Genomic DNA, 24869 nt, shown 5'->3' with positions numbered 1-24869 from the left:
CTCCGCCCCGCATTAACCAGGGAGTCCACTTCCCATCATGCCCCTGGTGCCCTCACCAACGTGGCGTCGATCATCAGGTACTGCTGCAGCAAGTCTAAACGCAGGTGCTTTGTAACTTTTTTTGGTTTTGCTGCTTAAGTACATGCTTTTCCCCCCCCTTGTCTCCTCCTCCTGCTGCACTTTCTTATTTTCATTCACATTTGATTTCTTGCATTCACATCCTTTGCACTTACTAAGCAAGGGTGAGGGGGAAAAATAGGATAGTACTACCAAGGCAGAATGGCCTCCTGTTTTTAAAAACCGAAAGAACTGCGGGTGCTGTAAATCAGAAACAGAAATTGCTGGAAAAGCTCTGTAGGTCTGACAGCGTCTGTGGAGAGAGAAACCAGAGTGAACATTTTGGGTTCAGTGACCCTCAACTACTCTCCTCCAGTTTTTGAGGAAGGGTCCAATTAACTCTGACTTCTATCTGCAGACCTTTTCCAGCAATTTCCTTTTTTGTCTCCTCCTGTCTTCATTGGTTTTTAAACCTGCTATCCCAATTCTGAAGAGTCACATTTAGACTCCAGATGTGAACTCAGTTTTGTGTCCCTCCCCCTCTCCACACATGCTGCACTGTTTTTCTTAATTGCAGGGAATGTGTGATTGTGTTCAGCACCTCTGCTATCTTCTGGATCTCATAGATTTCAAAGTTCTGAAAAGGTTCCTCTTTAGAAAGTTCCAAACCCTTGCAAAGGGTTGTGTGTAGTGGTGACTGAGTGACTTTAGTTAAGTCCTTGAATGCTCGCTCTTGCATTCCGCTAGAGAAGCTTTGTTATTAAATAGAGCAAAAATGGAAAAATTCCTTACTTCTGCAATTCCTGCTCCTACATTTCTTGGGCCTTATGCTTAAATCTCAATTCTTTGTCATTGTGCTATTCAGCTACAACTGCTACTTTCTAAATGCTCTATTGGCCTCCATTTCAGACATGACCTTCTCTACATGCTTTCCATTTCTACTCCATTCTTAGTAGCAACCTCTAGTTCTCCAACACCACTATCCTTCTCATGCTATTTAACAATAAGCTGCTCCCACTGAATGATATTGTCCTGTATTACAAGCAGCCAACCTCCTGCTTATCTGGAATAACTTTCCTGTCATCCTCCACATTCAAGTGGCATTAATTGGTGCTGAAACCTAGGCAAACTGCAGGAGAGTGTCAGTGACAAAATTATGTGTTCTGATGAGATAGCAACATATTACTATTTGGGTTAGTGTCAATTTCTCAGATGGCTTTGTGAAATTTTAAATTTTAGATCAGATATTAAACAGCAGAGAGATGTAAAATATCTGGCCACTGTTAGAAGCAGGGCAATTCTGTGCTGTCCTTGCTAATGTTTATCATATGAGTTCAAAGCAGGAGTAGGCTACTCAGCCTCTTGTCTGTTCTGATTACTTCATGTTCCCAACTACCTGATGATAATCTTTCACCCCTGGCCTATCAAGAATCTATCCACCTCTGCTACCTCCAAAGCCTTTTTGAGGAAGAGTTGGAAAGATATGCAACCCTCAAAAAAAAATCCTCACTTCTATTTGAATGGGTAACTACTTAAGTTTTTAAATGGCGACCCTTAGTTTTATTGTTTCTGTGCAGAACAAACATCCTCTCCACATCTACCATTGCAAGACTCCTCAGGGTCTTGTGTTTTAATCATTTGTCACTTCTTACTCTTTCACAGATGTAAGCCTAGTCTGTCTACCCTTTCCTCATAAGACAATGTACCCATTCACAGGTCAAGATAATCTTCTCTAAAGTGCTTCCACACACTTACATTCTTCCTTTATCTTAATGGCAGGCAGTGACCAGCAGGATACCACAGGGATCAGTGCTTGAACCCCAGCTATTCACAATATATATGAATGATTTAGATAAGGGGACTAACTGCAATATCTCCAAATTTGCAAATGACATAAATCTGGGTGGGAGACATTTCAGTACTACTTCTACAAGTTGAGTGAGTGGGCAAATGCAGAGCAGGAGCAGTACAATCTGAATAAATGAGGGTATCTAATTTGTTAGCAAAGCTGGAGGCATTTTATTAGCTGAATGATGATAAACTGAGGGGTGGAGGCTATACAATGAGACCTTGGTGTTCTCATACAAAAGTTATTGAAAATAAGCATGCAAATACAGCAAGTAGTAAAGAAAGCAAATGGTATGTGGCGCGCACACAGAGAATTCAAGAACAGGAGCAATGTCTATAGTCTTGGCCTCCTTATCTGAGGAAGGATGCTCTTGCTACAGAGGGACTGCGCCAAAGACTTAGCACACTGATTGCAGGACAGATGTATGAGGAGAGTTTGAATCAGTTAAGATTATATTTGCTGGAGTTAGGAAGAATCAGGGTGGATCTGATAGAAACCTGTTAAATTCTAACGGGACTAAATGGGGTGGATGCAGGAAGGGTGTTCCCAATGGCAGGTGTATCCAGAACCTGGACTCACAATCTAACAGTACAGGTATTGTTTTGGATTGAGAAGAGGATAGATTTCTTCACCCAGAAATTGATAGCCTGTGGAAGTTGCTACCACCGAAAGCAATCAAAGCCAAAATATTATGATTTCAAGGAGTTAGATGTAGTACATGTGGAAGGTGGGGGTGGGTCACAGGATTTAGGGGGAAAAGCAGGAATAGGTTTTTGAGTTGGATGATCAGCCATTATCATAATGAATGGTGGAGCAGGGTTGAATGGCCTACTCATGCTCCTATTTTCTATATTAAATAGAGAAACAATTACTGTGCACAATATTCCTGAAGTGGTCTCACCAGTGTCCTGGATAACTGAAGCATAACTTCCTATTTTGTACTTAATTCTCCTCACCATAAACAATATTAGCTTTCTTAATTCTTGCTGTACTTGCATACTAGCCTTTTAATAAAAATAAAGTTGCTGATATTCCATTTAAGATATTTTTCTTCATAGTATGCCACTGTCTCACTATCTTTTGCTTTTTCCTCCTGCAGAGTTAAAACTACAGCCTCTCCTGTTGCTGAATGCTGGTAAACAGTGTGCTGCAGGTCAGATATTTCATTCCCCGCACTTTGAATGCCACTTGGATGGTGGCAAGGAGTGCAGCACAGACAGAGTCTCTGTTTCATGTTACTGCAGGGCACAGCTCCATGATGGAAATGGGAGAGGAGACACGTGTGGAGCGGGACTCTACATGTACCAGCAATGGCAGCGAGCAGTGTCAAAACAGCAGCCTTTTGGAAGCTGCTGAGGACTCTCTACCAAACAGTGCAACTCCGCCAGGAGTGACAAACACAGAGACTGTTATAAATGAGGGGAAGGCACAAATTATTTTCCCCAGTGCGAATGAAGTGTTTTATAACCCTGTGCAAGAGTTTAACCGTGACCTCACGTAAGCACTTGCTGTTGTGGGCTTGTTAACATGGAGCACATCTTGTTATCAGACCCTTAATTAATTGGTTCAGATGGACTATAGTTAGGTATTTGTTTGCTCTAGTTTGTTTTGCAGTTTTTTTAAAGACCATGCCAAGTTCTAATAGCGTTGTCAAAGCAAATTTGGTAGAACTACTGACAGCTGGAGGAATGCCTCAAGTTGCTGCCATATTGTACTTGTGATGTGGGGGTGCTGGTGTTGGCCTGGGGTGGGCAAAGTCAAAAATCATATGACGCCAGGTTATAGTCCAACAGGTTTGTTTGAAATACAAGCTTTCGGAGCACTGCTCCTTCATCAGGGGGAGCGGTGGGTTGGGTGGGGGCTGTGGGTTGCTGCCTGTGAAAGTTGTTTGAGGACAGTTCCCCAACATTGTACCCAAGCCAGTCCAGTGGCAACTGGATGCAGACTGTCATTTCACCGACCTGGCTGCATCACCATCAGGGAGTACCACAACGAGTTTGGTTCAATGGGCTTCAAGGTAACAACAGGCTGTGACAAATCACCAGGAGAGAATACCCATGAGTTTGAAATGTGTGATCAGGAATTTGAAAGCACTGAAGTACTGTGAGGGACAGTGAGACAGGGTGAGGCCAGGATCCCTAGAGTGCACGTGCTGGGGTAATTAAAGGGTTGGGTGATAATTAGAATGGTAAAGTAGGACAGTTCCATTGTTCCTCCACTCAAGGCTATAAATCCCATTGGGAAGCAAATGGTCTTGTGCTTTGTGGGATGGGGCTTGGGAGGGTGTTAAGGCCAAATTGCAGTAATTGTGTTTCTCTCTCTTGTTCTGTCTGTCTCTCTCGTTCTGTCTGTCTCTCTCTTCCCTGCCCCACTCCAGATGTGCTGTCATGACAGAATTTGCCCGACAGCAGCTCCTGTCCAAGGGGATTCAAGGTGAGTGGCTATTGGGCTTGTCTTTAATGGAGCATTGGGGCGCTGGTGAACACCAACACAGTACTAACCAGCCTTGGAACATTTTGTACAGTGCTGGTCCCTGGAGAGGAGGAAAGGCAGAAAATTGTTGTCAACTTGACGGAAAGTGAAAACGCTGGAACTGCAGCAAGATTGGGAGATACTTCAGCGTTAAAGAGAACGGCCACTGTCGGGGAGAAATGTGAGGTGAGGCAATCCTCATTTAGCCTGGTTCTTTCCATTCTCAGTGTGAGCCACATGAGTGAGACCCAGTGTTTACTGTCCATCTCTAACTTCTCCTGAGAAGGCAGTGGGGTGAGCTAACATCTTGACTACAGCTGAGTGGCTTGATTTGCTGTTTCAGAGGGCACATAGGATAAGGTTGGCAGAAAATCATTGGCGACCTTTAAGCGGCATTTGGATAGGTACATGGATGGGTGCTTAATCTAGGTTAGAAGTTCGGCACAACATCGTGGGCCGAAGGGCCTGTTCTGTGCTGTATTGTTCTATGTTCTATGTTCTAAATCTCTCCTCGAGTTCAGAGATGTGTGGGTTAGGTGGAGTGGCCATTCTCAATTGCCCTGTAGTGTGCAGGGATGTGCAGGCTAGGGGGGTTAGCTTTGGGAATTGCAAGGTTAGGGTGGAATGCTCTTTGGAAGGCAGACTTGATGGGCTGAATGGCCTTTATCTTCCCTGAAGTGATTGTGTGCTCTGTGCATGAATCAGGTGTGTTTTTTTTAATATAATAAGCTGGTAATTCCACAATAACCATATCTGAGATCAGCTTTTTATTCCAGGTTTGTTTAAGTAAAATTCCAAGCTTTCCTGGAGTGATGAGAACCCATGTCTTTGGACGGTTAGTCTGGGGCTCTGAATTATTTATCTAGTGATGTAACCACTGTGCTGCACAGGCCTGTGCTTCTATCCAAAAGCCTCTGAATCTTGGACCTTGCTCATTGCTATAAATACTGCAGGAACCTGAGACTTTGTTTGCAGTGCTGTGGAAGGGGAAGTGAGATGTGTTTGATACAAAATGAAATCATTCATTGTAGCTGGATGGTTTTAGACCTATTGGAGCTCATTAGCAACGGGTTACTGAGGCAGAGTAACTAATTCAATAGAAATTAATAGCTTTCCTATTCAAGCAAGAGGCTGGGGAACAAATCTACTTGGCCCAGAGCAGGAGATCTGTGTTTTGGTCTTTACTGCAAAACACCAAAGGTTAAGATTCTTTCCTGGTCAGAGTTTTAACTTCACACAATTCCAATACAACTGATTTCTTGATTTATACCCTGTATGAATTTGATTCTCGTCTAAATATCCCCTAATTAGCATATAGTCATCAGCTCTCTCCTAGGTGCAGTGGACTGTGGAAATCCTTGCCAGACCTGACTAGTTGATGATACTTGCATCAGTTTAACTTATTTGTGGGATTGGAAGGGACTGTAATTGGCTTCAGCATCCCTCAGGCTAAGGTAGGGGGGAGGAAGAGTGAAAGTCTGGGGTTTGTTCCTTACTGTTCTGACCCCTTGTTGCTGAAAAGGCCTGAGGACAAGGATTAACTGCTTGTTGATTGCTGACAATAAGCAGAGACTGTGCACCCTGTGCTGGGATGGGGGAGCAGGTGGGGCAGCGGGACCTGTTGCCCCCTGTGCTGGGGGGGGGAGGAAGCAGGTGTGGCAGCGGGGAGGGATAGACTGAGGTAGGGGTGGAGTGGCCATGAGGATCTGGTCAGTGGGGGGGAGCAGCAGAATTGCAGGAGGGACCAAATTGCCACTTTGTGCGATTACCTACACATCAGGTTCCTAATCCAGGGTGAGTGTGAATGGGAGGCAGGAAGGGGTTTTGACTGTCGAATTTCAAGAGTGCTCACTGAAGTGAGGCAGGGAAAGACATCTGTTTAGATTTCAAACTGGATTGTGAGCTGGTGCCCTTGAGAATCTTGCTTGCTGCCTGAGTTGGTTTGTGTTTTGAAGTGTCTCAGGCCTATACTCTGTGATACAGCCTCTGCTTATCGAGTCTGGTTACCACGTGCAGGGTGGGATTCGTGTTCTAGAGGGACTGGCAGCATCTGGACTTCGCTCGATTCGATTCGCCAAGGAAGTCCCCGGAATTCACAGCATTGTGGCAAACGACTTTTCTGAGAAAGCAGTGACACTGATGAAGAGAAATATTGAGCTGAATGAAGTGCAGCACTTAGTAACGGCCAGCTTGGCAGATGCAAGGTACTATTTTTTTTTAAAACTGAGACTTATTAGTGAGTGAAGTAGAAGGCACACAAGGCCTGATGTAGGAAAATGAGGTCTAGAATATTTGGGTGATTGTGTCTGTCAAAAACCGTCTCTATGGGCCAAAGGGCCTTTTTTGGTGTTGAGGACTTTGATAACTCTATAACTCCCTTCCGTTTCTTCCACCCAGTGTTTCTGGATAAAGTTAGGTGAAGGAGAGTTTGCGTTTCTGCAACATCGATCACAATGTTGAGATGTTCTAAAACACTTTACAGTCAGTGAGGTAGTTCTGAAGGGGAGTCTCTGCTTTTTAATTTCAAAACAAACTGTTCAGAGATGCTATTACTCACATCTGCAGCAGGTGGGACTGGAACCCGGCTATCCTGGCTTAGAGGTAGGGACACTACCACTATCCCACGAAGGTCTTCTAGGAACGGTGATGGTCCATTTGCACACTGCGAAATCCCACAGCCAGGTGTGATGATGTTTTAATGCTGTTGATTTGAGGGATGATTTGGAGATGCTGGTGTTGGACAGGGCTGTACAAAGTTAAAAATCACACAACACCAGGTTATAGTCCAACAGGTTTAATTGGAAGCACGCTAGCTTTCGGAGTGACAATCACCTGATGAAGGAGCGTCGCTCCGAAAGCTAGTGTGCTTCCAATTAGACCTGTTGGACTATAACCTGGTGTTGTGTGATCTTTAGATTTGAGGGATGTGTGCTGAGCCAGGATGCTGGGCAGAGCTCCCTGCAGCTCTTCAGAATTATATCATGTGACCATTTACCTCTGCCCGAGGCAAAACTGTCTCTGTTCAACAGCTCATTCGAAAGATGCCACTTCTGACTGCAAGTACCCTGCCCGGCACTGAGATGTTGTTCTGGACCTTGTGCTCGAGCTTCAAAAGTTCACCCTGAACCTGTCCCTCCAGACTGGGGGAGAGAGACCTGTCTCAGCCTCTGGAGGACCAGTGACCAGGGGAGAGGAGCCTTTAGAATGGGGAGGTCCAATCAGTGACCAGGGGAGAGGAGCCTTTAGAATGGGGAGGTCCAATCAGTGACCAGGGGAGAGGAGCCTTTAGAATGGGGAGGTCCAATCAGTGACCAGGGGAGAGGAGCCTTTAGAATGGGGAGGTCCCATTGGTGACCAGGGGAGAGGAGCCTTTAGAATGGGGAAGTCCAATCAGTGACCAGGGGAGAGGAGCCTTTAGAATGGGGAGGTCCCATTGGTGACCAGGGGAGAGGAGCCTTTAGAATGGGGAGGTCCAATCAGTGACAGGTCTTCAATAATTCCATTTGGAAATGGCTCTGAGGATTATTGCTTCACCATTAACGATGTATGCTTGGATCTGTGCTGTTGGTTGTTGCGCTTTATCAATCTGCTGTCTTATTTCTATTTTTAAAGGTAAGACTTGTTTGTCTGTAAACAATACTAAACGAGGAGATGAAGGATTGTCTCTGATTATGTCTCTTTCTTTCTCTCTCCCTCTCTCTTGTCCCTGCAGTATGCTCCTGTGTGGGTCCAGGAGGAGACAAGACCGGTTTGATGTGATTGACCTGGATCCATATGGAAGCCCTTCACAGTTCATCGATGCGGCTGTTCAAGCAGTTAGTGAAGGAGGTGAGGGCTAGTGCTGATGTGTTTGGCATCTTGCAAGGAAATAGAGTGACCAGTCAGAGCTGGTCCTTGGCATCTACGGTTCAGCCTTAAAGGGATGTGTGGATGTGAGGCAGTGCGGGTGAAATGTGTTCTGGGCTGTTTCTGCAGCTTGTGGCTAACATCGTGCAGAAGGAGGTGTCTTCTCTGGCTGACACCGTGCTAGGAGCAGGAGAGGGTGCTTGTTCCAGTCTGGAACATCTGTGCTGACCTGAAGGAAGGATTGCTATCACCCAGATACTGTTGCTGAGTGAAGAGTCTGATGCATTAAAGAATTTTCAAGCAGCATTTCTGCCCTTTGGAGGGAATCTGTCAGGCACTGGGAGTATTCCGTGTTCTGCTGACTTGCTGTGTAAGGATAGAACTGTAGATATTTGCAGTTCTCACTGGAATTTCTGAGAATGCTCCTGGTTACAGTGAAGTGAGTTGAAGAACTCCATCTTCTGTGTTTTTGAAGGGCTTCTCTGTGTGACATGTACTGACATGGCCGTAATGGCTGGGAACAGTGGGGAGACCTGTTACAGCAAGTATGGAGCCATGTCGCTGAAGTCAAAGTTCTGTCACGAAATGGTGAGTGGCTGCTGATTCTGAAGCTCTCCTGGTTGGCGTGTTGTTTCTCACCGCCTTGGTCATCCCCTGTTCTTATTCCACATCTCCCCACAGGCTTTACGCATCATCCTACACAACTTGGATCTTCGTGCAAACTGTTACCAGCGATACATTGTTCCTGTCCTCTCTGTCAGCGTGGACTTCTATATCCGAGTCTTTGTCCAGGTCTTCACAGGACAGGCTAAGGTTAAAGCATCTGCCAGGTACGGTCACCTGGGTGAAGCCTGGTCAGCCTGTTTACAGGAGGTTACACAACTTCAGTCTAATATGAGAAAGACTGGTCAAATAAAATTGAGTTTCCAACCTTTATTGTTCATTTTGGAGCCAGTTAAATTGTTTGCTTTTAAATGTCCTGTCGTCCACATGATGCGTACTGCTCCTGGGATTTCTCCTAGTCACCAGCTTCTCTTTGCACACTGTCCAAGCAGCTGTCCAGCCCAGACAGTGTGCTGGATCTCCCCATGCTCACAGACGTGAGGATTCGGACCTTGTCAGCACTGACCCCAGACCCTGTCCTCTGCCTTGTGTTCATGGCATCAGGTCAGCACCAGGTTTATACACGGCCACGGCCACACCCACATCCACACCCAGGGCCAGGAGCTAGGGCAGTATGGATCTGTGTCTCACAGGAGAACCATTTGAAGAAGTGGTTCTGTCTGGACTGAGACTAGGGATCCTGGTGGCTTCATCCTGACTTCTTTACCTTTCATCCTCCTGGAACAATAATATCATTTCAGTTGTCTGTTAGCTGTATCATTGCAATCAATCTTTTTTTTATTTGGAAAACAATTTGTATACACTGAAAAATCAGAATCTGTCTCCACATTTCCCAATCCAGCTCTCATGTAGCTGGTGCTTGCCGATGGGGAGATGATTGATGTTGCTTAATTTTGAGCATGTGCTGGAAGCTGTCAGCTGCTGTGTGCCTGAGAGTTGGGCTTTTTGTTACAGTAAACAGGCTCTGATCTATCACTGTGTGGGCTGTGGCACCTTCCATCTACAGAGGATGGGCAAGATGATCAGCCATGGTAACAAGTAGGTCACTGTTTCTCTTCTTGTAAAGTAAGTACACAGCATTGCCCATTTCTTTCTCTCTCTCTCACTCATATCTTGGTTATCGTTGTGTCCCAGGATACCCTGGGCTGCACCCTTCCTGCTAACACTGCTGTTACTCAGCCTGGCCAAGAGAGAGACCTGTCGGAGGCTCTGCACTATTAAGTGGCTCCAAAAAAAACCCCAAGGCACTATACAAAGAAACAAGTGAATTCTGCCCCAGAGTCCTGACCAATATTTGTCACTCAGCCAGCAAATAATTATTTTTAAATTGTCCATCTTCAGCTAGAAATACTGAGTGGCTGACCCATTTCGGGACTCCCAAGGTTCCAGCATCACCAATATGAGTCCAGTTTAGTTAATGAGGTTATGAAAGGTACTGGAGAAACTCAAGTGCATTCATTCATTCTTGTACTGGATAAGACCATCTGTTGCTGTGGATACTGCGGACAGGAGCAGGGAAGCTGAGTGAGTAGAAACGTCCTGTCCTTGACAACTTTCCCATAAAGCAATTATTTCTGAGGGATGGAAAAGCTGCCCCGTGAAAACCAGAGCCAGCTACTGTGCTGATGTTCAGTTCATGCATGGCCCAGGAGGTGACACTCTCCGAATTAGAACATTGTATATTCATGTCCAATTCCCAAAGAAGAAACAGGAAATGATCCTAACATTCCCACTGTAGAACAGAGAGCTGAAATATCCCATGGACTGTTAAACCATGATCCCATGGTATTACTTTGAACAGCAGGAGAGTGCATCTTGTGTAATATTTATTTTAACATCACTGAGACAGTTTCTGTGTTTGTTAGTGGAGGCTTGCTGTGTTACTGCACCTCCTACATCACAACAGTGACTCCATTTCACTGGCTGGACAGTGTTTTGGGACATCCTGAAGTCGTGAAAGCTGCTGTATAATTCAAAAATCTTTCTTTTCTAGTAGTAACCTGGGATAATATTATTCTTATCCAGCTACAAATACACAGCGAGCTCAGGACCACCCGTGGGAACAGAGTGTGAGCATTGCTACCAGAGGCACGTGGTAAGAGAGCCCTTAAATTTGGTATATGCTTTTTATTTTTATTCTCTATACAGTCATGGTACAGGTGCACTGTAGTCCTATGAAGCCCTTTGAACAAATAAAGAAAAATTAATAATTCCAAAGAAGGTAAAACTGATCACCTCAGCTGATGCTAGTTTTGAGTTCTGAAGAAGGTCACTGGACCCAACACGTGAACTGTTTTCTCTCCACAGATGCTGCCAGACCTGCTGAGTTTTTCCAGCAGCTTCTGATCTTGTTGCTAGCTTTTCTGATGTTCTGCTTTATGCAAAGACTGGCTGACTTGGATAGCAACTCGTATTTATATAGTGCCTTTTTAACAAACCGAAAGATTGCAAGCCTCCGAAAGGAGTAAATGGTGGTATAGTGGGAATATCGCTGAACTAATCATTCAGAGGCCTGGCTTATGCTTTAGGAACTAGTATTCAAATCCCACCACATTGGGGTGGCATGGTGGCCCAGTGGTTAGCACTGGTGCCTCACAGCACCAAGGACCCGGGTTCAATTCCAGCCTCTGTCGACTCTACAAACTCCACACAGATATTCTCCCCGTGTCTGCATGGGTTTAATCTGAGTGCTCCGGTTTCCTCCCACAATCCAAAGATATATGGGATAGGTGAATTCTCCATGCTAAATTGCCCATACTGTTCAGGGATGTGTAGGTTGGAGGGAAATGTGGAGGAATGAGTGTGGGTGGGATACTATTTTGGGGGGTGTCCAAATGGGCTTGTTGGGCTGAAATGCCTGTTTCTGTGCTGTAGGGATTCTATGACATCTGGTGGGATTTAAATTCAGTTCATTATTTTTCAGTTTAGATTAGATCACAGTGTGGAAACAGGCCCTTCAGCCCAACAAGTTCACACCGACCTGCCGAAGCACAACCCACCCATACCCCCAGATTTACCCCATCACCGAACACTGTGGCCAATCCACCCTAACCTGCACATCTTTGGACTGTGGGAGGAAACCGGAGCACCTGGAGGAAACCCACGCAGACACGGGGAGAACGTGCAAACTCCACATAGTCAGTCGCCTGAGGTGGGAATTGAACCAGGGTCTCTGGCGCTGTGAGGCAGCAGTGCTAACTACTGTGCCACCGTGCTGACCAAAAGAAATTGCCGCCCAAAATGAACTGCTGGGGGTGGGAGAAATTTAAGAAATATTTTAGTCTTATTAATGGAGACTATGAACTAAGTATTGAATGTCATTAAAAACTCATCTGTTTCCTTAATGTTCTTTAGTTTAAAACGAATTTGTTTTGACAGGCCATTTGGCCTGACCAGTTCATGCTGATGCTTCTGCTCTGTTTGAGCTTTCTCCTATATTTTCTCCTCCAAATCTATAATTGTAACCCTCTACTTCCTTCTCCCTGTCTGCAAGTCAAGGTTCTCCTTAAATACGGCAAAGCTATTCACTCCAACCCCTTGCGCTCTGAATGAGTTCCACATTCTCGCCCGTCCCTGATGGAATGAAGACATTTCTCCCAAATTCTTTGTCTCTGTTTTCTATTGACAGCCTCCAGTTTACCTGTTTCCCACAGGACACAGCATTCTCTCTGTTTCCACTCTCAAAACCATTAGGTTATCCCTCTGCTTTCTGTTTTCAATTTTAAAAAAAACCTTGATCCTTTCCTGGTATATAATGCATGGATGATGTTCCTGTGGAGCAGAAGCCAGCAGGGTTAGAAGGCCTGTTAGTAATGAACAGTTGCTGACTCTCTCTCTTATCAGACATGGCACTGGTGGGTGACTGACACTTGTGGAATTGAACCCCAGATGAACTGCTGGGGGTGGGAGAGTGTGGCACTGAACAACAGAGACCTGTGTGTGCTCACAATGAGAGGGGTTGGGGTGAGTATGTGAGAGTACACGAATGATGTTTCTGTTCTGGTTTCAGCTTGGCGGCCCAGTCTGGGCTGAGCAAATCCATGACCAAGACTTTGTCGAGAGGGTTCTCAAATCAGTGGAACACAACCCGAAACGCTTCAAGACTTCCGATAGGATCCTAGGTGTTCTCAGCATGGCCAAGGAGGTGAGCTCCCGAAAAGATGCTCTGTTTGCTGAGGGGCAGAATGGCGGAGGGAAGGTTGTGCGAGTGCAGTCTAGGGGTGGATGACACTATGCTGGAGGAATGAGTTGCTTGTCACATCCTCAAGTATAAAGTGCCTTGAATTACTTTGGAAATCATTGACTGCTCTGTAGAATGATGCAGTAAACCCTTGTTTCACGGTTATAGTGTCGGCAAATATGGCAACCAGTTAATGAAATGATTCACCTCTGACCTGGCCCTTTTTTCCAATGTAAACATTCCTCTTCATCTTTCCACATGGCCAATTCCAATCAGCAATTCAGAACAAATTGTCAACTCTCATTTCAACAACTCTGGGCCCTAGGAGTGGGGAGCACAAGGTGAGAACATGCCTTAAACACTAGGACAAAAGGGAGAGAAAGAGAACGGGTAATAACATTGGCTTCAGTCTGCCATCAACTCCTTTCCCCTCCCTCAGGAGACCAGCTGTAATGTCAGTGTCCCCTACTTCCCTAATCACACATCTCTGTATCCTCTTCATCGTAACGATCATGTACTTCCACCTCCAAGGTGTTATCTACTGCCACCGTTTCCTCACTGGCCCTTAAAAATCCTTGCTATCCTCAGGCTCTGTACACTTCACTCTCTACCTTTGGTAAGCATGAGCCTGCTCAAACAGTGTCCTGTCTCACTCCCCCATACCATTGTACTTGCTGCAGTACATTGGACCTTGGTGCCTCCACACTTCCATATGAAATTCTCTTATGTTTAAGTTCCTACAGGGTTCCTTCTGTCTCTCTGTTCACAGCTCCTAGCCCCAGCCAGAGCTCTCCATTGGCTTCTCTGACTACTTAACCACACTCAATCTCCTCCCTTTGACCCATCACTGACAACTGTGCCTTCAGCGCTTGACCCTGTGCTTTAGAATTTTCTTCCTTAAACTTCTTTGCACTTCCATCTCCCCCTTTAAGACCCAATCTTAAAGCCTGCTCTGTGACAAAGGCTTTGCCTTCTCCCTGTGACGGGTTTATCCTTTGGAGGTTATTGTGTTGACTGAAGTGATGCTCCATTTACCTTCTCAAGTCATGAGTGGGTAGGACGCAGATGGAATGTGATCGCTTGGAAGCGATCCGTGCATTTTAAGCTTCTCTTGAAATTGTTTTCTCTTTCCCAGGAATTACCAGACTGCCCTTTATACTACACAATGGATCACCTGAGCAGTGTCATCCGCTGTAATACCCCATCGCTCCTACAGATGAGGTAGGATCATTAGCCTCTCTCCTCATGGTCCAGGATGTTAGAGATTTATAAATGAATCCCTAACGCACTCCGTCTCTGCTGAAGAGGCAAACCCTGGCTTTTTAATAAAAAGACAATAAATTTAAACATGGTGTTGGTGACTCTTGAAGACTCCCACATCGCAGATGTGGTACTTTATAATTTGCAGCATCGAGGTGGGTATCTCTGGGTGAGGAATGGAGTACCAGACTACTTGGCATTCCCAGTTGCAGTGGGCTGAGTCATCTGTGAAACTACTGAAGATGTCTGAGATGTTTCTTTTGTACTTTTATATAAAGCATTTTGCCATGGGGTTAGCTGAGTTATTGAGCTGTCTGTAACTGTAGATCAGGAGTAATGCTGGAGAAAGGATTGTAGGGGGTGATTGATAAAAGCAGATGGAAGCAGTGCACTTCCTGAAACCAAGAGGATTGAGTAAAACGGATTGACAGACAATGTCAGTGATTGATATTTTTAACAGAAGCAGGTGATTGGGAGGGTAGGTGTTTGCACTTGAAAGGGAATTACAAGGTTTATATATGACACTGGCCCCTCCCAATCCAGAATGACTGACTGACGGACAAATATAGGAAAGGGGTTTTTTCCACTTTGCCAGGAGCAGAGTACTAACCTACCTCTGAGAGTGCATCACGGTATCCTCAGAATGCCCCACATCCAGGCATTGGAAAGGATAATAGAGGTAGGTGTGGAGGCAGTGTTACTGGAGGTTGAGCTTATTGGGGCAATGTGTAGTGGGAGCTTTACTCAGTATCTAACTCTGTGCTGTCCCTGCCCTGGGAGTTTTTGGATTTAATTTGAATGAGTTTTCATTTCCAACTGAGTTCAGTGACCTCCCAACATCCTTCCCCATAAAGGCAAGTAAAGATGGTGGTGCTGAATGCAATAATATACAGAAATGGTTGTAATCTCTCTGTCCTCCACCTTCTATTAGGTCTGCCTTGCTTCACGCTGGTTATCGAGTGTCTCTCTCACACGCTTGCCAAAAGGCTGTTAAAACTGATGCACCACCTTCAGTGATCTGGGATATTATGAGGTGCTGGGTATGTGTGATTCTGCAGATGTTTGAGTGATGATATTGTCCACAATTAGATGGAAAATGCAGTGAAATGAAAGTTAATGTTCTGCCAAGGCCTGAAAATATGAGAGCACAGATCTTTGTGCACTGGTTATGAAGGTGGCAGTGTTATGAGTGGTTGGAGGTTTCGGAATGTAGGGACAGGAGTAGGCCATTCAGTCCCTCAAGCCTGTTCCATCATTCAATAAGATCGTGGCTGATCTGTGACTTCACCCCCTATCCCCTGACCATGGTGCCTATTCCCTAAAATCTTTATATGCAAAGGCAAGTTCATAGAGTTAGGCCAAAAAATTCTCTCTCAGATTTAAAACTAACAATTGTTCCAGCATCCACTGCCATTTGTGGGAGAACATTCATCACACTTTGTGTGTAGAAGTGCTTTCTATCATCTCTCCCAACTGGTCTGGCCCTAATTTTCAGATTATGCCCCTCTACTTCCAGAATCCCTAACCAGTGGAAATAGATTATCTACCCTGCCTCTTCCTGCACATATCTTGAAGGCTTTGATCAGGTCATCCTTCAGCCTTCTAAATTCTGGAGAAAACCGTTAATTTGCGTGATCTTTCTTCATAACCTCACCCTGAAGAGCAGTCATCATTCCTGTAACCCTGTCTAATGTGTGTTGTGTTTCTGGTGCAGGAGAAAATCCACCCAGTGAAGCGAGAGAAGCTGTCCGAGAGCTGTCCTGCCTTTCGAATCCTCAGCAAAGAGCCCGTGTAAGTTGTCAGTAAACCTTCAGCTGCACCGTCCTGTGTGGGCCTGGGATTTTACAGATCACTAACCTCCTGGGCTCGCTCCTCCCTACTCTATGCAGAGTTAGCTGGCACTGTTTGGATGACAGTAGGGTTGTTAGACATTGCCTGTGACCTCCTAATCTGGCCTGTGTGAGGGCACAAAGGTCTTCCCATACCTGTTGTGGTTCATATTAGGATGTGACTATTGGGTATAGATAGGATCAAACACAGACATGACATGAGCCCCAGTTGCAGATGCCCCCCACGTTTGATGTCCAGCCCTGATATTGAACAAAGAAAATTTACAGTCCAGGAACAGGCCCTTCGGCCCTCCAAGCCTGTGCCGATCCAAATCCATTGTCTAAACCCATTGTCCAATTCCTAAGGATCTGTATCCCTCTGCTCCCCACCTACTCATGCATCTGTCAGTCACACCTTAAATGAATCTACTGTGTTTGCCTCTACTACTTCTGCTGGCAACGCATTCCAGGCACCTACCACCCTCTGTGTAAAGTGCTTTTTGCCTGCATCCCCCTTAAATGTTTCACCTCTCACCTTAAACGAGTGACTACTTGTTATTGAATCCCTCATCCTGCGGGAAAAGCTTATCTCTATCTACCCTGTCCATACCCTTCATGATTTTGTAGACCTCAATCAGGTCCCCTCTCAATCTCCTTTTTCCTAATGAAAACAATCCTAACCTACTCAACCTCTCTTCATAGCTAGCACCTTCCATACCAGGCAACGTCCTCGTAAACCTTCTCTGCACCCTCTGCAAAGCGTCCACATCCTTTTGGTAGTGTGGCGATCAGAACTGTACACAGTATTTTAAATGTGGCTGAACCAAAGTCTTGTACAATTTAAACGTGTCCTGCCAGCTCTTATACTCAATGCCCTGTCCGATGAAGGCAAGCATACCATATGGATAAAAGCAAATTACTGCGGATGCTGGAATCCGAAACCAAAAGAGAAAATGCTGGAAAATCTCAGCAGGTAGCTTTGACAAAGGGTCAGTTAGACTCTAAATGTCAGCTCTGTTCTCTCCTTACAGATGCTGCCAGACTTGCTGAGATTTTCCAGCATTTTCTCCTGTGGAAGCATACCATATGCTGCCTTGACCGCTCTGTCCACCTGTGCAGGTACCTTCAGGGTACCCAGATCTCTCTGACCATCAACTTTCCCAAGGCTCTTCTGTTTATTGTATAATTCGCTCTAGAATTTGTCTGGATTGAACGCCATCTGCCACTTCTCCAACTAACTGTCTAGGTTATCTATATTCTCCTGTAATCTTTGAGTCCCCTATGCTTTCTGCTACTCCACCAATCTTCGTCATCTGCAAACTTACTGATCATACCAACAGTACCCTCTTCCAAATCACTTGGGTACATCAGTGGTCCAACACTGACCCCTGTGGAACACCTCTGGTCACCTTTCTCCATTTCGAGAAACTCCCTTCAACTACTGCTCTCTGTCTCCTGTTGCTCAACCAGTTCTTTATCCACCGAGCTAGAACATGATGCACACCATGTGACTTCACCTTCTCCATTAGTTTACCATGGGGAAACCTTATCAAATGCCTTACTAAAGTCCATGTATATGACATCAACAGCCCTTCATCTATCAACTTGGTCACTTCCTCGAGGAAATCTATTAAGTTGGTAATGCACGATCTGCCCCATACAAAACCCTGTTGCCTATCACAGATAAGCCTGTTCTTTTCCAAATATAAGTAGATTTTATCCCTCAGTACCTTCTCCAGCAGCTTTCCCACGACTGATGTCAGGCTGACTGATCTGTAGTTACCTGGAATATCCCTACTACTCTTCTCGAACAGAGGGATAACGTTAGCCACTCTCCAGTCCTCCGGCACGTCACCTGTGTTTACCGATGCCACAAAGATATCTGTTAGGGCCCCAGCTATTTCCTCGCTCATCTCCCTCAGCAACCTGGGATAGATCCCATCCAGTCCTGGGGATTTGTCCACCTGAATATCCTTTAGCCTACCCAACACATCTTCCCTCCTTATGTCAACGTGATCCAGAGTAAACAAACTTCTGTCTCTAATCCCACCATTCATGTCCCTCTGCTCAGTGAACAGTGATGCAAAGTAATCATTGAGAATCTCCCCCGTTTTCTCAGGTTCAACACAACCTTCCTTATCCTTTAGTGGACCAACCCTTTCTCTGGTTATCCTCTTGCTGCTTATATATGAATAAAAGGCCTTGGGATTCTCCTCAATTCTGCTCACTGAAGTTATTTCATGACCCCTTTTAGCCCTCTTGATTTCTCATTTAAGACTGGTCCTACTCTCCTCCAAGGTCCGTTCTGTTCTTACCTGCCTGCACCTTATGTAAGCTTCCCTTTTCCTCTTGGCTAGTCGCATGATTTCTTCTGTCATCCACGGTTCATGAATCGTACCTTTCCTATCCCTTGTTTTCAAAGGGACATGCCTATCTTACACTATCTTCAACCTATCTTTGAAAGCCTCCCACATCTCAACTATAGACTTCCCTTCAAATAGCTGTGTTCAATCCACATTTCCCACTCCTGCCGAATTTTGATATAATTGGCCTTGGCTCAGTTTAATACTCTTCCCTTAGGACCACTCTCACCTTTGTCCACAAGTATTCTAAAACTAACATAATTGTGGTCACTATTCCCAACGAAATCTCCCACTGCAACTTCTACCACCTGGCCTGGCTCATTCTCCAACAGCAGGTCCAGTCAGGTCCCTTCCCTCGTCAGACAATTGACATTCTGCTCTAGAAAACTTTCCTGGACACTCCTTACAAATTCTGCCCCATCCAGCCCTCTGACACAAAGTGTATCCGAGTCAGTGTTGGGAAAATTAAAATCTTCCATCACCACCAGCCTGTTGCCTCTACATCTTTCCATAATGTTTCCCTGTTTGTTCTTCTACCTCATGCTCACTGTTGGGAGACCTCTAGTACTAGTAATAATGTAACTGCACCCTTATTTATCAGCTCTATGCATAATGCGCCTCTGTTCAAGCCCTCCATAGTGTCCTGCTTTAGCACAGCCATGATATTCTGACCGACAATGCAACCCCCACCCCCCTTTACTTCCCTCCCTGTCCTGTCTGAAGTATCTACATCCTGGAACATTTAGTTGCCAGTCATGCCCTTCCTTCAACAACTTCTCTGTGATTGCAATAATTTCATACTTCCAGGCACCAATCCAAGCCCTAAGTTTGTCTGCCTAACCTTACATTAAAATATATGCACTTCAGACCACCAGTTTGTTTGCGTTTATCTGCTCTCTGCCTACTCTTCCCCTTGGTAATGCTCACTTCATGATCCTCATAGTTCCTAGTTTCCACCTCACCATCTACTAGCCTTCTCTTCTGGTTCCCAGCCCCCTGCCACATTAGTTAAAACCTCCCCAACAGCAGTCACAAAAACTCCCCCAGCGACATTAGTTCCAGTCTGGTTCAGGTGTAGACCATTCAATTTGTAATAGTCCCACCCTCCCCAGAACTGGTCCCAATGTCCCACAAGTCTGAACCCCTCCCTCCTACACCATCCCTCAAGCCACGTGTTTGTCCTGCTTATTCTTTCATTTCTATGCTGGCTACCACTGGGCACTGGTAGCAATCCTGAGATCACTACCTTTTGAGGTCCTCCTCCTCTTTAACTTCTCTCCTAGCTCCCTGCGCTCTGCTTTCCGGACCACATCTCGTTTTTTTACTTGTATCGTTGGTGCCTATATGCTGTTCACCCTCCCCTTTTAGAATGCTCTGCAGCCGATTGATGACATCCTTGACCCGAGCACCTGGGAGTCTTGTTTTTGGCCACAGAACCACCTATCGACTCCCCTATGACTATGACCCTATGAGTCTTTCTCCCATCCTTCTGAACAGGAGTGCCATGATCTTGGTAACTGCTGCCATCTCCCCCAACAGTATCCAAAATGGTCCACCTGTTTTGGAGGGAGGTGACTGCAGGGTACACCTGCACTGCCTTCCGAGTTGTTGTCTGCCTTTTGGTCACCCATTCACTGCCTCCCTCAGCAATTCTGCGGTGTGACCAATTCACGAAATGTGCTATCCATGACCACCTCAGCATCCTGGATGCTCCATAAAGCAGTATCTCATGGCAGAGGCTGTAAGTATACCCAAAGCCCACTACTACCAATGCTGTGCCTGTGTTTATTTCTTACAGAAATGAGGCTTGGTCTGAGCTTCAGTGGGAAACATGTTCAGTGAGCTCTCATAGGGTGTGGCATTGCTTTTGCCCATCACTTACCTCTGAGTGGGCTGCAGAGGTACGGTGGCTCAGTGGTTAGCACTAGTACCTCACAGCAGCAGGGGCCTGGGTTCAATTCCAGCCTCGAGCGCCGGTGTGGAGTTTGCACATTCTCCCAATGTTTGCATGGGTTTCCTCTGGTTTCCTTCCACAGGGCAGAGATGTGCAGGTTCGGTGGATCAGCCGTGGTAAATTGCCCATAATATCCAGGGATGTGCAGGCTAGGTGGATTATCCATGGGAAATGTACGGTTACAGGGATAGGGTGAGAGAGGATGGGTCTGGATGGGATGCTGTTTGGAGGGTCGGTGTGGACTCGATGGGCCAAATGGCCTGCTTCTACACTGTAGGGACTCAGTGGATTCCCTGCGGTCACCGGTCATTTTATTTTAATGTGCACGGGTTATTGAAATGCTGAAAGGATTTCGGCTGAGCATGTCCCTAATTCAAGCAGATCACGATGGGGAGTGGGATTTAATCAGTGAGTTGTGGCTAGGAATCCACTGCTGCCTGATAAGATGGTGGAAACATTCAATAATAATTTCAAAAAAGGAATTAGATAAATTCTTGAAAAGGTGGGAAAAACTGTGGAGGAATGGGGGGAAAAGAGCAAGGGAGCATAGATAAGATGGACTGAATGGCCACCTTCAGTGCTACCCGTCTAGGTTTCCAAGTCAGCTACAAGAAATCGCTGCAGACTGAGGGGGCTTTGCAAACCACTGCAGATTGATCTTTGGTTCCTTGGATTCCATGATCAAATACCTGTCCTATTTCCTCCTGCTGCATCCTGATTGTGTATCCAACTACAATTAAATCTAAATGCCTTGTGGGCTGCTGATTTCTTGATGCAGAATTCCGTTTATTTCTATCCCTTTAAGCATCTGAGAACCAATGTTTGTCGATATTCTACCTTCCACTGCCTCTGGTTCCTGACCTGGGAAATCAATGTAAAAGCCTTTAGGGAGGGCTTTGTGTGGTGCAGTGATAGTGCCCCTACCTCAGTGCCAGGAGAGACTGGGTTCAAGTCCCATCTATTTCAGAGTTATGTCATAACAGCTCTGAGCAGATTGATTCAAAAACTATCTAAAAGCTTTTCAGTGTGGCCACTGCATTGAGACCCTATCCTTTAGTTAGGAGTCTGTGCAGTGGGATTTGAAAGAGATGGTGGAAACAGAAGATTTCTTTCAGAAGATAACATTTTGGGATACATCAATTTGGGAAACGGGTGATTTTTCTCTCCCCTCGCGTCCAGGCCTGTTGTCATCTCTGAGTGAATGTTGTCCCTGTGGTCAGTCAGTAACCCCATCATGGTTTCTTTATTCTGTCTTGGGTCTGCTGTCAAAGTGAGCCTTTGTTGCCCATCCCTACTTACCCTTGAACAGAGTGGCACGCTTGGCCATTTCAAACGACAGTAAGGAGTCAAACGCATTACTGTGGGTCTGGAGTCCCCTGTCATCCCAGAGTGGGTGAGGACAGCAGATAGCTTTTGTAGGTGATGGGTTGCTGTGTTAATCATAATTACTGAATCTGGTTTTTATTGTTGGATGTGAACCAATGTCTGAACGTTAGTCCGATCCTCTGGATTTCCAATCCATTGACTTCACCATCGTGCCACCTGGCAACTAGGATGGTGGGAGGTGCACTTTAGCTTTGCAATTCCAATGTTGATTCTCCCTGAAGTCTTCCAGCTGTGATTACTCTACTGAGGTAGAATTGTGTACATCTGTGTCATCCTCTTTTTCTTTTTCAGAAGGGCGGGACCTTTCTTTCTGACTGATTGTGGATTGTGCTGCAATTCCTTCAGAATAAGTTTATCGTTTCCTTGTAATGGTGACTTTTTGCTTTCTTTTTGCCTCCAATCGAGCTTTTACACCAGCCTCCTGTTTCTCAGTCTGCAGGCTTGCTTCGATATCCGGGAAGATGCAAATCCCAAATCGAGGAAGCAAGGGCTAAAACGATTCCAGGAAAACCCAGAAGCCAACTGGGGGCCAAAGGCGAGGGCCAAAGTTGGGTAAGCTTTCAGCTAGTAACAGGCAGCCATGGCCGGAGGGGGCTGCGTTTGGGCTGGGCTTGTCTTTTTGTAAAACTCCGAGCAAAACAACTTAAACTTAATTTGTATAATTCCAAAGTGACCCATTTCACTGCCAGTCTGCCTGATGCTGTGTGAGAGTTTTGCTGTGTAACTCCATCACTGTTTTGGAGACCGCAGTGTCTGGGAGGGAGGGAGTGACAGAATGCTGGCTGCTTTTCACCACTTAGCTGCCTTATACATGCACCAAATCATAGAATCCCTACAGTGTGGAAACAGGCCATTTGGCCCAACAAGTCCACACCAACCCTCCAAAGAGTAACCCACCAAGATCTATTCCCCTACCCTATTACTGTACACTTACTCTGACTAATGCACCTATCCTACACATTCCTGAACAGTATGGGTAATTTAGTATGGCCAGTTCACTTAACCTGCATAGAGTCATAGAGATGTACAGCATGGAAGCAGACCCTTTGGTCCAACCCGTCCATGCCGACCAGATATCCCAACCCAATCTAATCCCACCTGCCAGCACCCGGCCCATATCCCTCCAAACCCTTCCTATTCATATACCCATCCAAATGCCTCTTAAATGTTGCAATTGTACCAGCCTCCACCACTTCCTCTGGCAGCTCATTCCATACACGTACCAACCTCTGCGTGAAAAAGTTACCCCTTAGGCCTCTCTTTATATCTTTCCCCTCTCACCCTAAACCTATGCCCTCTAGTTCTGGACTCCCTGACCCCAGGGAAGAGATCTTGCCTATTTACCCTATCCATGCCCCTCATAATTTAGGCCATCTTGGGACTGTGGGAGGAAATCCCCACAGACACAGGGAGAATGTGCAAACTCCACAGGCATCCGAGGCTAGAATTGAACCCAGGTCCCTGGCGCTGTGAAGTAGCAGTGCTAGCCACTGTGCCGGGTGCGCAGGGTAAACTCAGATTTCCAAAAGCAGCCTGGGTATTCTGTTAGCATAGTCCACTTCCCCAACACCCATTAGTCTTGCTGCAGACACACTCTATCTGTACTGATACAGGTATCCTGTCTGCTATGAGAATGTGTCCTGAAATGTTAAGGACAGCAACTGGAGCCAGAATTATTCCTGTCTCTGTCTGTTTCTCTGATTTTGCAGTAAGGGTTCAGAGGCTGATGGACAAACTGTGAGGCGAGCATTCCTTGTGGTTCAGTGCTCTGTGTCTCTCTACCAGTCACTGTTGGTAGGAGCAATGTCACAGAGTGGGCTTTCTGAGCTGTGACAAAATAACAGGAGGTTCTGTTGTAAGGGAGTTGACCGGGTGTGTTGAAGAGTTGTTGCTTTGTGTCTCCTAGTGGAGGAATTCAACAAACGTTGGAAGAGAAAAGGAAACGGCTGCAGAATAAACGGAAGCAGAAACTGAGCGATTCCGATTCTGGGAATACCATCCCCTGTAAAATATTCCGAGAGGTGAGAGCAGCAGCTGGTGGCAATGTGGATTTATTTGGGTGTGAAACATACACTAACATGAAGGGTTACAGCATGGAAACAGACCCTTCGGCCCAACTCATCCTTGCTGACCAGATATCCTAAATTAATTTTAGTCCCATTTGCCAGTGTTTGACCCATATCCCTCTCAACCCTTCCTATTCATATACCCATCCAAATGCCCTTTGTCATTGTACCAGCTTCCACCACTTCCTCTGGCACACATTACCCTACATTTGGAGCTAATACACAAAGAGCCAGGTGCTATTGAAAGGTTTACAACAGGAATGTACTAGTTAGTGTATCAGTTGCTTGCTTTGGTACTGATCACCTACACTTGAACATCCCACTGTGGATTTGTATGGTGACCTGGTAGAAACATCTGTCTTAACTGTGTAGAGACTGGATGTTTTCATTGCTGTGTGTGTCTAGTTCGAGTAGATTTTGAGATTGAGTCCATTTTAAAAGGATTCTCCTTAATGGATAAGGGCATTGTCCCAGACAGTGCACACACATCCCGCCCCCACCCCACCCCACCGAAATCTTACTGCTCCACGATGATGCTGCAAATACCCTATAGCTGTGTAGCAGGAACATCAAGGAGGTTTGGGACTACTTGAGAAAGGATCTTTCTCAGTTGCTAGCACTCCTTGGGATCAGAGATGTTGTAAATCATTTTAAAATAAGCTTTAGCTTCAATCTTGCCTTAAGCATTAGATTGAAATGCAATGGAGGTTTCTTATGCTGCACTGTGGAGTTGTTGAGAGATATTTTGGTTTTTTTTTGGCTGATCTGTCCTTTCTGTTTTAGGGAAACCGTGGAGAGGATTGTCACCAGGAAGCAACCACAAAGGGAACGGATCAATAGGCTTCAGAGAGATGCAGTTTTGTGTTAACATTGTACTCTTGAGGTAACAAGCCATCCCGAGTGTGGCTGCAGAATCCAAATGTAAAGTGTAAAATTAGATATGCAAGTTTTATTTATAATTAAACTGCATTGTTTTTAAAGAA

General features: G+C 45.6%; 1 protein-coding gene across 3 annotated transcripts; it reads left to right on the top strand.

Annotated features, from left to right (window-relative positions):
* Positions 1 to 7: 7 nt before the first annotated feature.
* trmt1 (tRNA methyltransferase 1) lies at positions 8 to 24869 on the top strand. 3 transcript variants are annotated; one of them, XM_072564395.1, is made up of 17 exons: positions 8 to 77; positions 3006 to 3403; positions 4284 to 4339; positions 4431 to 4564; positions 6395 to 6582; positions 8091 to 8206; positions 8700 to 8812; positions 8906 to 9054; positions 9803 to 9886; positions 10874 to 10943; positions 12858 to 12992; positions 14164 to 14249; positions 15220 to 15328; positions 16003 to 16079; positions 22253 to 22372; positions 23727 to 23841; positions 24670 to 24869. In XM_072564395.1, the coding sequence occupies exons 2-17, from the start codon at positions 3036 to 3038 to the stop codon at positions 24724 to 24726; spliced, it is 1977 nt and encodes a 658-aa protein (XP_072420496.1). In that variant the 5' UTR covers positions 8 to 77; positions 3006 to 3035; the 3' UTR covers positions 24727 to 24869. The 3 variants fall into 3 exon arrangements, with proteins under 3 accessions (XP_072420496.1, XP_072420495.1, XP_072420497.1); XM_072564394.1 differs by having other exon boundaries at positions 35 to 104; XM_072564396.1 differs by lacking the exon at positions 8 to 77 and having other exon boundaries at positions 3038 to 3059.

The sequence above is a fragment of the Chiloscyllium punctatum genome, chromosome 46, assembly GCF_047496795.1.
Source record: "Chiloscyllium punctatum isolate Juve2018m chromosome 46, sChiPun1.3, whole genome shotgun sequence".
NCBI lineage: Eukaryota > Metazoa > Chordata > Chondrichthyes > Orectolobiformes > Hemiscylliidae > Chiloscyllium > Chiloscyllium punctatum.
The sequence above is the reverse complement of the archived record's forward strand: the minus strand, read 5'-3'. Positions and strand labels throughout refer to the sequence as shown.